This window comes from Athene noctua, chromosome 27 (assembly GCF_965140245.1).
Source record: "Athene noctua chromosome 27, bAthNoc1.hap1.1, whole genome shotgun sequence".
Classification (NCBI taxonomy): domain Eukaryota; kingdom Metazoa; phylum Chordata; class Aves; order Strigiformes; family Strigidae; genus Athene; species Athene noctua.
Window position 1 is genome coordinate 3,675,341 of NC_134063.1, and position 15,367 is coordinate 3,690,707.

The window sequence follows — 15,367 nt, forward strand, 5'->3', positions numbered from 1 at the left end:
AAACTTCCTTGACAAGAAGCATAACAAGGAGAAAGGAAGCTTTTACAGAAGACGATCTCAGTTTGCTTAGCCTAACAAAACAAAGGCCAGAAGGGGTAGGATTGCTACAAATAAAAGCACCCAAGAGAGAGCTGAGACATCTATTTAAGCACAAGGACAATGCTGGCATGAAACCAATTGGGAAAAAAATTTGCTACAAATAAATATAACTGGAATGAAAAAGGAGCTTCATAACTTAGAGCACTCAGCTTGTGGAATGGCCTTGCAGGAGACACACTGGAGGCTGTGAGGATGGAGCACCGTACCTTTATGACCAGGATCCTTGGATCATGAGCAGACAGCAGAACTGGATTAGACTCCGAAGGTCTCTCCTAGCCCTATGCCTCCATCGGGAGAGACATTGCATGCGTAGGTCTCTGAAACCGGGAAGCTAAACCTTGCAGCATGGGGAAGTCCCTCAATGTCCCCATAAAACTGTCAAGAGCTCTTGAAATCTTCCCAGATGAAAAGGCAACCCAAGAAGATATGTGAGCTGACTTCCCAAGCATTGCGCGTGCCTTGAGATGGGTAACTTCTCAAAGTACTATAATGAGCAGAGGTCTTGGAGAGCTACAACAATAGCTTATTTTCAAGGAAAATTAAGAACAGCTTATTTTTCCTAATCTTGCAGTTCCTCCAAACAAATGTGTCACAGCTGTTATACCTGGAGGTCATGGAAAAAAGGTCTAATTGGAATTGCTGTGAGAACTATTTTGGCCAAAGAAGATTAGTTTGAATGTGTCCTGTATGAATACAATGACAGACTGAAGAGAAATTGTCTTCTTGCCCGTGGTAACAGAATGATGAACAGCAGTCATGAGTTTAAGGGGGAAAAGCCCAAATACTTTGTACCCGTAAAGACAGAAAATTGTTGGAAGAGATTGTCTAGGGAAACGTTGGCCTCCCTATCACTGAAGGGTTTTATAAACAGGTTAGACACATCTATCAGGAATGATTCCTGAAAAGCTGATCCTTTTTTGGGGCAGGAACATGGGTTACACGGCCTTCTGCACCAGCAACTAATATCATCTGTGATACAAAGCTCAGCACCAAGATGAAGATGACACAGTCTTCTCTGATCACTTATGTTAAAGGCTGGATGAATTGCTGCTGGCTGCCAGCACGAACCCCACGGGCCCTCCACATCCCACAGAGACCTGGACACCAGTCCTAAACCAGGCCTGAGCGCCTTGGTCCCAGCCTGTGGCATTACAGTCTGAACTGGAACGAGAAAGGCTTAATCAAGCCTTATGTATTATTAAACTTTATTTGCATTGCTTTGCATGCGAGGCTCAGGAAAGGCTTGCTGCTAAAATTCAGAGTTTTAGAAGTCCCAGGGCCACTGAGAGTAGTGATGCAAAAGTAGGGATGCAAATAACCAGTTTCAGTGCCATCGTGTTGGTGTTGCGTGACAGACATAAGCTGCAGAGAGGGCGGTCAGAGTCAGGCAGAGGCCCAGGGTGGTGGCCACGTCAGTCAACATCACCATGAGAACGATAAAATTTAAAAAATGATACTTTTGTATAAATTGGTATCTTGCGGCCACCTCTGTTACAGTTCATGGGGAAAATCATCCAGTTACCACAAGCAAGCGTATTTCTAAACCCATTTAAAATCTTAAAACCACAATACATAAACCTAACAATACCAAATGGCAACACATCAGGAAACCATTGAAAGAAAAGCCCAGTATAATGAAAAGAGAATTAAACATGACTGTCACTGCCAAAGAATAATCTCTCATAAATATTTTTGAAGGCAACAAAGAGGATTATCAATGAGAGCTGAGACAGGATAAGGGCAGATAATTTAAGTTCAAGAGGACATTTTGCTTGTTTCAAAGGCACATTGAGGATAATTTTAAAAGTGACCTAACCCCCCCAGTCCATTTTCTGTAGGATTTGAGGTCAGAGGAGGCAGCCTGAAGGGAGAAGAGGTGCAAGACCTCTTCAGCTCCAATCCCAGCTCTGCCTCTGTACAGCCTGAGGCTGGTCCTTTCTCCCTGCCTCAGTTTCCCAGTCCAGAGTGACACAAACACAGTGTTAGAGCCTCCAAAGGGAGCACGAGGGCTGCAAGGACTGAGGGGTATCATTGGAAGCTTAAACAAAACACGGATCCTATTTTCCCTAACAAATACAATCGTGGTGTAGGATCTGCTGCTGCTGCCGTGACACACTCCGATCTCTGCAGGGATCAGTTTTATTGTGCATACTCTAGTCCATTAAGCCCGTGACTTGATTTAGCAGAACTACAGAGCTGCCGTACTGTGCACATTGTTCTGACAGCTGTTACGGACTGACCTGCTGACTCTCATTACTTCCGGTCACATCCTGTTCCTTGAAGGATAGCTGATTACATTTTCCTCCCTAATGAGCTCAATGAGTCTGAAGATGGGCTGAGACTGCCCAACTGGATAGTACATGATTTTTGGCTCCCACTGCTGTCTGACAGCTGGCAGTCAGAGATAGAGGGCTTGTCTGCATGTGAAGCCAAACAAACATGGAAACGTCATGCGGAATAAGGAACTGTGAGCTAAGAAATTAACGTGCTGTAGGACAAAAGTCTGGGAAAGCACCAGGAAGGCAGAGCACCATTACAATCTGCACTGCTATGTGAAAGGACATACCCACTAGACAATCCAAAATGGAAACTCTCTGACCCAAGAAAGGACAAACATTTATATGGGGATCAGATGTCCAGAGGAACAGACTAGCTTCAATAGCTAAAATACCCCAAAAAACAAATTTCGGAACTAATTCTTAACTCCTGTTCAGACAATTTATTTTCTGTAATCACAACTGCTCCCTTTCTTTGCATACAAACTCTGCAGCAGTAGGTTTTCAGATCGTCGTCTGAAATACTTGCTAAAAGTCACTGTAAGCAGGAAATCAAACTAACTAGGTCATCGGTCCAATCCTGAACAGTAATTTCAAGGTTTCTTGCCTTCCTTATGCTTTATCTTCTAGCACCTTAGGAAATTTGTTGGTCTTATTAAGAGTTACGAGCATCTGCGTGGAAGTCTGCACTCCCAAAAGACTGGGCTACCTTACCCCTGCAGCAGAAAGCCCCGTGGGTTGAGTTAGGGTATCTGTGTGATATTTGCTGGGCTTACACACAGAACACGCCTGAATAAACAGCTCCACTAAAGCCCAGTTACTTTGGAAACACAGGAACAGGCATGGCAAGGCTCTTGGGAGCGCTGCTGGAAAACATTGCAGTGCTTTGCTCCGAATCACACCTTTCCAGCAGGGTAAGCCATGAACCCTCCAGATCTCCGCTTCTTCTAGAGTTAATAACAAACAGGAGGCTGGGTAAGTTAATTTGTACCTAGAATGGCTTCATAAATAAAAACCTTTAGGAAAACCGGAAAATTCTAGCAATGAAGTAGAGCTGCCTTCATTTTAAAGCCTCCACTCCTAAGTGGGCTGACAACCTGGTGGCTTATTTGATAGCAGTTTGCTGTCAATCCCTTATAAACATGACTCCAGCACTGGCTGTCTTTGGATTTCAGTTTGTTGCTTACAGAGGAGCAGTGGGGAGACGCCAAGGCCTGCACGGGTCAGGGGTCTGCTCCTCACCCACCGCTCAGAGGCGCTTTCCTGGCTGAGGAGGCACAGAGGGTGGGCAGGTCGGATGGGGGATGCAGCAGGGGAAGCCTGTGTTGCCATCGCTCTACCTGCTACATGGGTTAAACTCATCTGAGCTGTTCAAGCTGCCACCTTTCACCAGCCTGAAATTTTAGAGTATTTTTGAAAAAAATGTCAACAACATGAGCTGCTAAACTGGCCTGATGGCTGGCTCCAGCTCCACTCTCACTCAGAGGGATTGTTGACTCTCTTGGTACACAGACCCGTGAGTAAATATTAGTTCAGACACGGATAGCTCGTGGGCAGGAGCACAAGGCTGCACGCAGCTCAAATAAACAGGCTGGCAAAAGGGCTGCCAGGGCTGGACCTCCCCGGTCCCTCCTGCAGCACCCCGAGAGCTGCCCTGGCTCCTAGCACAGCTCCAGGTGAGCTCCAGCCAGTGACTCTGCCAAGGGCTGAATCCACAGGGATTACACCCAGAATAAAGCAGCATGCAGCACAAACATACAGCTGGAAGAAATCCCACTTTGACAATTCTGCTGGTCAGAGGCCAGTCTCAGGTTTGCTCTCAGCTACAGCAAAGGGGCAAACTGATTCCCTTACTCACGACTCTCTAAAGGACGAGTGTGGGATATAACTTATTGCAGGCTAAATAACCTTCCCTGCCCTGGAGGCTCGTTCATTTTATTTATGGGAAAATATGCTCGTTAATGCTCTTATCACAGGAATGATCTAATCGGGGGGGAAAAGTCTCCTTTGAATACATCCATTTTAATGAGCTGCTGGGCGAAATGTTTAGGCAGGCAAAACTGACTCTGAACTCGTTTCTGACAGAGCAGATTCTGCAGGTCTTAACGCTCATCCTGCTGGCATCTGTTTGTTTTGATAACATTTCCAAATGAAATTACGAGTTACAAAAGCTGAGCTGTACTGTGCACTTCCTCGTCCCTAAGGTTGACTGATCCAAGCACAACAGGGACTGAAGGAAAACAAGCCACGCCATCCAGCTCGCCTTCCCGACACAGAGGCTGTGAAAGTGGCCCATCCTGCAAAGAAACATCAGATTGTGCCAAACTCTTCGGTAAGAGAAAAGGGAAGCTCAGCAAAAAAACCCCAACAAAAACCCCAACTAAGAAATCCACCATGCAAAGGCTCCAGCAAGCAAGTGAGGAAAAGAGGTCAGCAGAGAAAGGAAATGTTCCTGAAAGAATTCCAGAAAGCTGCTGCACACCCAAATGTGATCGTAGAGGGGCTCGTTTTCTCAGGAGCCGGCTCTGCGAGGTGCTGTGCATCCCACTGCTCTCTCCTATGCTACCAGGAAGGGAGGTGCTCCATCTCCTCTCCGAGTTGAACTCCCCTCTGTGACACGGCATCCTTTGCAAGAACTGGACCTTAATCATCTCTCATTAACTTGGGGAGGGGATGGAGATGTGAGCTTCGTCTGGCTCGGCGTAAATGAAACAGAAAATGGATTGTGGAAGGGGGGATGTTGCAATATCTTCCACTTTCTTGTTTTGTAACTACCTCTGAATTCCTCATGACCATTTGTTCATAACTGGCAGCAACACCCAGAGAAAAATCAATACAAAAATCAAGCTTGGGGAACATTATTCTTAAATTACAGAACCATAACAACCACAATGCTCAAGCACATTTCTTCCCCCAGAAATGTTAAGGTGCCATCCTCTGACTGTATCTCTTGCTGTTGGCTAACCCACTCCCTGTCTGACTATGCTTCCTGGTCTCACTTCAAACTTCTCCCCTCACCCCCACGTTATTTTTATATAGAAACCGAACAGCAATGCCTGCTAAGCTTGATCCTGCAAACTTAAAGAAAACAACTCGGCACTTATCAGGTGACCAGCACGACGTTGGATTACACCCCTAAATCAGATAACGAGGCTTTAAAGCATTTTAAACATCTGTTACCTCATCTGCATTCAATACACAGTCCTCTTCATACCAGCTGTTTTTAAGTGAGAAAGCAGAGATCCAAAGTTTCTTTGGTAAGAAGTACAGACATTTGTTGGCCTGACGAACCAGTGACTGCTTTCTTCTCGTTCAATATCTCACAAAGATCTTGGAAAATAAATTCTTCCCTGTGCTGGTAAACATCTAAGAATTCCGGCTTAATTTGGCAGTGGCATGCACAATCTCCTTCCAGCACAAGTGGGTCTTTAGAAAACCTGACCTTCAAATCAAATCATTCTCGCACGGATGACAATGAAAATGAGGAGAGTTTTCCAGCCAGAAAAAGTGTTCTAATTACCTGCCCCACAAAGATCAGAATAGATTTTAACACACCAAATAGCGTTTTTCGTGGGGGAGTATTTAAAATTAGATAACTGGTAGTTAACTGTTACCTGTAAGGAAATGAACCACAAGTTCTAACGAAGGAGATGAGTAGACTTAAGAGCCCTGCTTTATAAGGCTTACAAGGTCTTATAAATAAGTTTAGAAATAACACTGTCCACTGTTTTCATAAAGACCTCACAGGCTTTTGCTGTACTTCATCTCCAGACAGAAGTAGACAGAGTTGACCAAGATGACCAAGATTTAAATTATTCTGGGGCTAAAACCAGCTAATTACAGGGTGGAGAAGTCATCACACACAATGATTTCTGTGAAAACAGGACCTGATGGACATCTCTGCCTTGGTTTCTGTCCTGTTTTGGTACTTGGCTACATCTCTAGACAAAACTGTAAGAACAAGTAGAGTCTTCCTGGATTGGAAATACAGAGAAAAGGCAATCAGAAAGACTTGGTTTTATAGTCTGGCTCAATTGATTTATTATTTTTCTTTAAACCATTTTTGGGGAGTTCGTGAGTGTGTGATGCTATGTAAGGACTGAACATTCTTTAAAAGAGAGCTCATGTTTTTCTTTCTGTTGTACTTCCCTAGTCAGCAAATCAGAGATAGATTAATTCCCATGATGCTGCTAAATATCATAAGCATCTATTTCCACATTCAAGAAGAGCAATGACAGCATGATGCAGCTAAGCAGAAAATATACAGGGGTTTCTGCTATATGTCTTTTTTTTTTTTTTTTTCCCCATTCACCTTCACTGGAGCTTTGTTACTCCTCTAGAACACGGGCGCAGGAGCTGCTTCAAGGAAGCCTGCAGCAGCCAACTCTCCAATAGCCTCCTCAGAGGCAGAGAAACACACAGAAGCTCTAATATTTGCAGCTGTGTTATTTAGCTATGTTTTAATCACCTAAACAGCAGAACAGTTCATCCCTCCTTCTCTAAATAAAAGATGTGGTACAACTATGGTATCAACAGCCAGAATTTCAGAACCAGCAACTCCTATGAGTGTTTCAGGTCCTGTACATCTTTCTAAGCACTAATTTCGTGTCATCTGATCACAAATACTTGCAAACCTGAAGACAGACAATGAAGAGGAAAGACATGCAGTTACTTATCCTGCCCGTTTCTTGCTCTAACATCTACTTACATCAGCTACCAGTTTTGAATTTGACTTTAACTTATTTCTGTGCTGCCATAAACTCTTCTTCCAATCTATAATCTTTCAGAAAGTAAAAATTATACAAGCTTGACAAAAAATCATTAACTGGTGATTTTGACTAAAGTTTGAGACCTCTTGTTAAAAGAGGCTGAAAAAACAAGCTAAAAAAAGAAAAAAAAAAAAAAAAAAGTTCTACAAAATGAAACTCCTTGGCTTTCCTCAACCTGAAACAATTTAAACTTGGATTCCTAATGTGGAGTACAGCTGTGTTACTTCTCCTGTACTTTCTCTGCTAACAGGTCTGGTTATTGAGTAACTCAGACTGTACAAGATACTTTCCCAGGTCGTTTCATAGAGCCTAATTGCTGTGACCTGCTTGTATAAGAACACAAAACAACTGGGACTCGCTGCACGCTCTCCTCCGAGGAGTTCTGTAAGCAGTTCAGGAGAGAATTGCTATGAGCTCCCGGCTGCAGCTCCTGCTTCGGGGACTAAGTCTGTCTTTTGAAAGATGTTTTTTGGAGATGGGAAGGCTGTGGTAGTTGCGAGCCAGCAGAATGAGGGGGCCTTTGATAGTGTATTTCTGGATACCAGCATAGGACTTGGGATGAACCAGAGCCTCAGGATTCGATGGACGAGATTCTCTATTTGGAATTGTCCGTCCTGCCTCTGTGTTGAAAGCAGCTGTGCCATAGCAGTCGTGGGCAAGTGGGAATGGTTGCCCACACATCAGCTGTTAGGGTCCACTGCCCAGTGTCTTAGATAACAGCAGGGACTGAGATGGGTTGGGACTACGATGCTAAGCTAGGAATGAAGCTGGAGCAACTGAGACACCAACACAGTTACTTCTGCCTACTCTGCCATGGGTAGGGCAGTCATGGCACACCAGTGGTAAAAAACAACTGGAGATGGCAACATCTCAAACTGCCTCAGCTGGTGATCCTGGAATTGCGAGTCAGAGGCTTCTCTCCGAGGATTTATGAATCACTGTCACTGCTAAACTGGAAGTCAGGCTATCTCAGCAAAACTGCAGCTGGAACTAATCCCACACGATATTTAACGCACAAAACCAAAACAGGCTGTTGGGCTTTTTACAGACTACAGAGCACCACAGCGTTATCCAGGTCACTCAACTGTAAAATGGAATGATGGCCCATTGAGATGACAGGTATCCAAAGGGCAAAGCTCTTTCCACTGCCACAGTAAAGAGGAAAGCAGCTGCACAGATGATGTCCTCCGACACAGTGCCGTGATAAGGAATTACAGCTGGATTACTACATAAATAATAAATGCCATTATTAGAAATAATGAAACCTATCACAAAATGCTAAGGCAGTCCTTCCATCAACTAACACATTTATTCCCCCATCAGGAAAACCTTTCCAAAACAACACACAAGACATGAATTGCTAAATCTTCTCTGATGTGCTTCATTTAGTCTGGATATTCCTGAATCGCAGCTATCCCATTGTTTCAAGTTGGTCTCTGGGTGATGCATCAAATGGCAGACAGCTTCCCCTCCCCATAAATCAACAGCCAAATCTCGAGAGCAAGGCGAAAGCAAGCACTGATCTCTCAGTTACGCTGTGTTCTGGGAGCTGAGTGCAGATACCTGCAGCAGGAAAAGGATTTTTGTCTCGTACCTCTTACTTACCATGACTCCCAGACAAGTCACTGGCTGCTGGCCAGGCCAGGCTTCTCATCTAAGCTGTAGGAGAACAGACAGTGTTTTCTTTTGGCAATACACTTTGTTCCATCATAGTCAACCAGAGCAGTTTCAGGACACAGAAGGCGGGTGAGGATTTAGACACTTATCCTCGTGCAAAGCAGAGCCAATCAATGGACTATCCATGTGCTCAGAGCTCCTGGATGGAAACATTTTAAAGCAAATAAAAATAAGCAAGATAGGAAAAAAAAAAAAACAAAAATGCCAAAAGGCAGCTATGGTACCTGAAGGCAATAAAATAGGTGCGCCGTAGCCCGGGTTGAATGAAGAAAAAAGAAATGCAGCTATCTATATATATATATATTTTTTTTTAGAAAACCATGATTTTTAAAATAATTACAGTGTATTCTTAGTAGTTTTTGTTGGCTCTATAAACATTTTTTTCCACTTAATGCACAAGGCATACCTGACTTCAAACTCGACTCAGCATACATAATTTAAACCATTATTTTGAGCTTTTTTCCATACAGGACAAGATCCGCTGTTCAGGATGTGCCCTAACTTCTGCAACGTGCTTCTGACGTGGTTTTCAGGCTGAAATGTTCAGAAACGGCTGAGTCAAAGATCTCCTGTCATGGAAATTATAACCTATTTAGCTTTTGCACACATTTTGCTGCTTTAATTTTGAAGATTGACCCCCACCCCCGAAGGGATGTATCTGTGTTTTCACCAGTATAGTCCAGAAGAAAAGCGGAGTGTCTGATTTTCGAATTCACATCCTTTCCTTCAGACTTTACTCTTGCCATGGGGCTGCAGAAAGACCCAAGCACATTCCCAAGCCTCGGATTTCCAAAATCCTTGCAGATGAAAAGCAGAGCGTTACCCTGTCGGGGGAGCGTTACCCGCTGGCTGTTTGTTACGGGGCTGGGGATGCAGAGACCAACTTTTCCTACGTAAATAACGATTTTATTCACTTCCGCATGAAGCTACAGCACAAAACCTTTTTCCGTTTAAAAGATTATCACGAACCGTTCCCCATTCCCCCGTCAAGTCAAACTGTCAGTGACTATAAATGAGCCCAACAGGCCGGAGGGAAACTGGGGGCTGTTGGCGCTGGAGGTGGGAGCACGGCCACAGCCCAAACCGCGCACCCCGAAACTGGGTCACAGCTTCAACCCGTCCCTTCAGGGGCCCTCTCCAGGACTTGGGAGGATTTTTAAATTATTTTTTTTAAATTAAAATTTCTCTCGGCATCGAGCTAACAAACACCGCGCGGCAGCTGGGAGAGCGGCGATGCCCCCTCCCGCGCCCACGAGGCCCCGCGGCGAGCGGGCAGCCCCGGGGCTGTAAAGCCCGGCCGTGCCGTGCCCGCAGGGACGCCGTGGCCGCAGGGACGCCCCGAGCACCGTCCCCAGCCGCCGCCCGGCGCGGAGGGAGCGGCCCCGCTCCCCGCCCCGCCCCGCCCCGCTCCGCCTCCCGCCGGCGCATGCGCGAAGCCGCGCGGAGCCCGGCCCCTCCCCTCCGCCGCAGGTTACCTCCGCCAGGCGGGGGCGCGGACGCGGGACTCGAACCGGCGGCTCCACGGGGAGTGAGGGCTGCGGCGCCGCGCCGAAGCCTCCCGGCCGAACCCAGCCAGACCCCGCCCACCCACGGCGGGCGTAGCCAATCAGAGATCGCTGCTCCCCCCCCCTCCCGTCTCGCTGCTCTTCTGACCAATGTTGAACCCCCTCCCGCTGTCAGCCAATAGGAAAAGAGTTCGCTGTTCCGCCCCCTGCGCTCCCTTCAGCCAATGGAAAGCGAGGCTTTCTAAGGGACAAGTGGGCCGTTCACCGGGCAGGAGCCCTTTCCTGGGTGGGGGCGTGGCCCGATCCGTGGGGCGTGGCCAAGGCGGGAGGCGTGGCCGTGGAGGGTATATAAGAACCCACTGCAGCCGCGGTGCCATTTTGTGTAGCAGCGCCTGGAGAGCGGCCGGTGGGAGGCAGCGGAGGGTTTCGGGGTTCGGACCAGAGCGGCCGGATGGTGAAATCCTCCCTGCAGCGGATACTCAACAGTCACTGCTTCGCTAGAGAGAAAGAGGGGAATAAAAGCACCATCATGCCCGCTGTGCTGAGCCTCAGTACCGGACAGAGCAGGTGAGGGGCTGGGGCCTCCCTCAGCCTTCGCACCGCTGGGCGCTCGCCGCCTCCTCCCTTCCCCTCAGGGCCCGTCCTGATCCTCCTCCTCCTCGTTCCTCCGGCGTCGGTCGCCTCCCCCGTGACCGGGGGGAGGGGAGGGGTGCTCCGTGGCGGGTGGGGGAGGGGCGGCCCGCGCCGCCGCCTCAGCGCTGGGCGCTGCGGCCTGGTCTCCTCCCCCGCAGCAAAAGGAGGGAGGGAAGGTGGGGGGAGAGAAAAAAAGGGGTTTTTTGAACGCCCAGGGCGGCGCCTGTCTGCTATAGTACCGGTTGCACCCGCGCCCCCGTCTCGGTCCGGTGTGACTCGCCGCCGTGCCGGGCGACACGTCCCCCCCTCCCCCGGCGGGGCCTGCCCGCGGCCGCCGCCCCCTGAGTCACCTCACACGGCCGGTGCCTCCCGCCATGTGCCACGTTAGCTGCCGCCTGTCCGCAGGGAGAGCTCCCATCGCATCTCCGCAGTTGTCATAACCGTGGGAGGAAGCCTTGCACAGCACCCACCGGCCCCTGCTGGGAGGCGGCTGGTCCGTGAGCTGCGCCCGAGCAAGTGAGCGGGCTGAAAGGTGCCTAGAGAGAAAAGCCGGGCTGGAGGCAGGGCCTGGAGATGCCTTCCTCCTACGGAGGGGAAAAAAAACAACAATTAGGCAAAGATATCAAAGGATTGAAAGCCCTTATCCTCTTTGTGTAATCGTAGGTATTCTCGAAAACTAATCGAGGGTACTGAGCCTAAAGTGGAACGTGAGTGTTAGGAGAACTCTTAATTTAAAACTCAACCAGAAGATTAAACAATCCTAATAGATGCTGACAACAAAATAACCTGAATTGCGGTGACCGGTGTAGAGTGGTGGATATTTAAGACATCAGTCTGCCTTGTATGAAGGAAGCCATGGTTAGACCTCGTATGTACACTATGAAATTTTTTTAGACGGTCATTCTTGTGCTTGACTGCTGATCAAAGATTGGGTTTTTTTTCCAAGAGGAGTAAGTGCACATAAACATTGCTCTGAAATACTTGATTGCAGAGTGTAGGCAGTGTTCATACGCGCTGCCTTTCATGGGGCGAGAGGTGAGATTGTATAAAGGATTGCCCTTGCCCACTTCTGGACAGGGTGCTTAAAGGCTTATTTGTAAGGGTAATCAGGAATGCATAGCTCTGCAATCATTCTGAGGTAAAATAAGTACGTAATGCTAGTACTAAAGAAAAGTGTCTCTCTCTTAAAGACCCTAAAATAATGGATTGAACACTCGTTTAATTGAGAGCACAAATTTTAATTTTCTTAATAAAACTTTGCAGTCGCTGTGCTTACTAATGCTTTCCAGCATATAATATTTGATTTATATGGCCATTCAGTGCCTTTCTCATACAGATTATTCATCACAAGTTTCAAGCTCACTAAAAAAAAAAAAAATCAAACTCGTCCGAACTGTGCAAAATGGTGGATTATTTTGTACATGTTTATTCTGATTTGCAAATGGCTGCTGGCACTCACAGACAGGACGATTGTGAAAATTTCCCTAAGGGCCTCGATTGCTGCATCTGCTGAGATGACGCAACTCAAGAGTGAGCCTGCAGGGTGAAGGATGGTGCAGAGGGAGGGGCCAGCAGCGCAGCGTTTGCTCTTAGTACAGTAGAAGGCTTATTCGGTTAAGCAGGCTTATACGGATGGGGTGAAACTTAGCGTGTGTACAAGAAAGATGTTTCATATCTTAAGAGGATAACGTTCTTAACCTGGAGCACTGAACTTTGCTGAGCGGTGTAAAATTGCTTTGAAGAATTCAGTAGAAAGGCTTGTAGTTTTTCAAATACTCAGGTGTGGGCTCAAAGTTAAAACTGATGAGTTTGCTTCTGAGCATGGTGAATACACACTTGGGGCAGTGACATCTGTGAGACTACTTCATGTAATTTTCTGACCTCAAGCCAAGAGTGGTGTTGCAAAGGTCGAAGGTAATTAGGGCCATAGATCATGGGGAAAAATGATCCCTAACTTGCTGGGCCAGAATACTTGTGCAAACTCATGAGAACAAGGGGAGAAAATGGGATCTTGCATGTGTGATAGTGAAATGGTTCTTCTCTTGAGATCAGGTCAGGCAAACTGCTGCCTTGGTATGGAAATACACCTTGCTTGCTTCAAGCTGAGAGGATTTTCATCTCCAACTTAGTCTTTCCCTCAAAATACTGCAGGAGCAGCTTTCTGACCCTCATAGGTCTGGGCGTGAGGCAGGTGTGCCTGTCCCTGGTCGGGAGGATCCTTTGTCTTGCCACTTGCTCAGGTTGCAGTGGGAGGAGTTCCTTTGGCCGTGCTTTTGGGTTTTGTTTAAATCTTGCCATCTGATCACTGTTTAAAACCTAGAATTTGCAGGGCTTTGTCTAAGATTGTTTGCCTCTAACTGTGATTCCTTTCTAGTTCCAGGGTTCCCTTCAATTGCTGTAGTAACCTGGGTCCGGGGCCTCGGTGGTGCTCCTGATGTCCCTCACCCACCCCTGAAGATCCCAGGTGGGCGAGGGAATAGTCAGAGGGATCACAATCTTTCAGCTAATTTATTTTATTCGGTGAGTATGAATAATAAGCAGCTTGCTGTGGTGAGCTTGAATGCGTTTCTTGCCTTGAGCCTATTAATGGGAATTATTCTTTCTCCAAAATAAACTGGAAATAACTTTGCCCGTATTACTGCTACAGGATAATCGGCTGAATGTAACAGAAGAACTAACATCTAATAACAGGACAAGAATTTTGAATGTCCAGTCACGGCTTACAGATGCCAAACAGATTAGTTGGAGAGCAGTGCTGAACAACAACAACCTCTATATAGAAATTCCCAGTGGTGCTCTGCCTGAAGGGAGCAAAGACAGGTGGGTAGATGAAAATGCAGCTGTGGTTTAACTTGCCTCTATTGAAGGCCTGTCAGTAGGGAGGAATAACACTTTACAGTTGTTGGTGTTTGCTTCCACTGGTCTGAAAGTTCAAGTCTAATTACCGTGCTTGTTGCTCTCCCGTAAGAGGCTGCAACTATGTGATTGGGGTTTGAGGGCTGCTTGTACCTGTTTTGTCAGGCAAAACCAACCCAAAATGTGGGTGACTTTAGGCTGCTCCCAGGTACTGAGCAGCTGCTTTTATCCACTGAAAACACCAGCCTGCTTCTGAGTCTGTCACTGCAGATCTCCCTTCAACTGCAACAGGAAACTCATGTTTTCTGTGTCACCGAGGGCCTAGATTTCTGCCTCAAGTTAAACCTCGGGCTCTGGGATCTCCTGTTGCTGAGTGTCCAACCACTGGCCTCTTGTGCCTGTGGATTCATGTGCAGATTGGCTCACAGGCCGTGCTGTCCCTGAAGGAAATACTTGCCCATGTCCATTGAATGCCTCGTATTTGTCTTGCAGTTTTGCAGTTCTTCTAGAGTTTGCTGAAGAACAGCTTCGAGTTGATCATGTGTTCATTTGTTTCCACAAGAACAGAGATGATAGAGGTAGGTATGAACTCACAGCACCGTCTCTAGAGATGCGAGTGCAGTATTTAAAGTTGCTTTTGGTGGATGCTTTAATCATTGTACTGTATCAAATGGATTAAACTTGTTTTCTGCTTTATTTTCTAGCTGCATTGCTCCGTACTTTCAGCTTTTTGGGCTTTGAGATTGTGAGACCAGGGCATCCCCTTGTCCCCAAGAGACCAGATGCTTGCTTCATGGCCTACACGTTTGAGAGAGACTCATCAGAAGAAGAATAGATCGCAATGTTTGCCTCTTAGAGCTTTCTTGTTGTCTATAAAGATGATTCTGTAGAAATTTTGTCAACATCTATTACAGTATATATAACTCTGTATGAAACATTGTGACCAACTGCTCTGGTGGTGAGATGTTGAAAATTTCAGACTCCACATCTTTTTCTGGATTTGTGCGCATGTTGTGGTTGTGCAAATAAATGCTCCCTCCAAATTAGCAGTATATTTCTTGAAGTTTAATATTGTGTTTGTGATACTGAAGTATTTGCTTTAATTCTAAATAAAAATTTATATTTTACTTTTTATTGCTGGTTTAAGCTGTTTAAGACTTGCACTCTGAAGAGATGACTCTGGAACTGCCCCAACCATTAAAGCTGCAGGTATGGAAAGGCGTTGGTCATTCTTTGCTTGACTGGGACTCGTGGCTGTGATCCACCAGGACTTGAAATAATCTAGCAATCCTGTAAAAGCCTGCTTTTAGTGAGATAATTAGCAGGTTGTCCATTTCTACTGGTAATTAGGATCGCTGCATCCCTGCTCAGTGTTTCATGGGATACTTTGGGGTATGTGTTAGCTGGGAAGTAGCAAGTGAAATGCTGAGAAGTGCAGCTTGCAGCTGCTGTCAGCTTCAACTCCCTTTTGAGTGTAAAAATGTGACTTAGATACCTGAAGTCTCGTTGCTAGGGTCAGTGGAGCCTTAGGCCAGTGTCTGCACAGCTTCGC

The 15,367-nt window shown here is 46.6% G+C and overlaps 2 protein-coding genes across 7 annotated transcripts in view; one reads left to right on the forward strand and one right to left on the reverse strand.

Annotated features, from left to right (window-relative positions):
* JSRP1 (junctional sarcoplasmic reticulum protein 1) overlaps nucleotides 1–10,393 on the reverse strand; it is a 35,021-nt gene extending 24,628 nt beyond the window's left edge. For 2 of the 6 annotated variants that reach the window (XM_074927918.1, XM_074927916.1), the window contains exons 1-2: nucleotides 10,297–10,393; nucleotides 8,750–8,960 (exon numbers count right to left, since the gene is read on the reverse strand). In XM_074927918.1, coding sequence (XP_074784019.1) covers nucleotides 8,750–8,798 — 49 coding nt within the window. In that variant the 5' untranslated portion in view covers nucleotides 8,799–8,960; nucleotides 10,297–10,393. Of the gene's footprint in view, nucleotides 1–5,555; nucleotides 5,790–8,749; nucleotides 8,961–10,296 lie in introns of those variants that run through there. The other 4 variants (XM_074927922.1, XM_074927921.1, XM_074927917.1 and 1 more) reach the window with 3 other exon arrangements.
* A 290-nt stretch (nucleotides 10,394–10,683) lies between these two features.
* OAZ1 (ornithine decarboxylase antizyme 1) lies at nucleotides 10,684–14,949 on the forward strand. The gene is given in 6 exon segments (XM_074928031.1): nucleotides 10,684–10,893; nucleotides 13,334–13,391; nucleotides 13,393–13,479; nucleotides 13,607–13,779; nucleotides 14,308–14,393; nucleotides 14,520–14,949. Coding segments are annotated over 6 exon segments (651 nt in total). The 5' UTR covers nucleotides 10,684–10,777; the 3' UTR covers nucleotides 14,651–14,949.
* The last annotated feature ends 418 nt before the right edge of the window (nucleotides 14,950–15,367 follow it).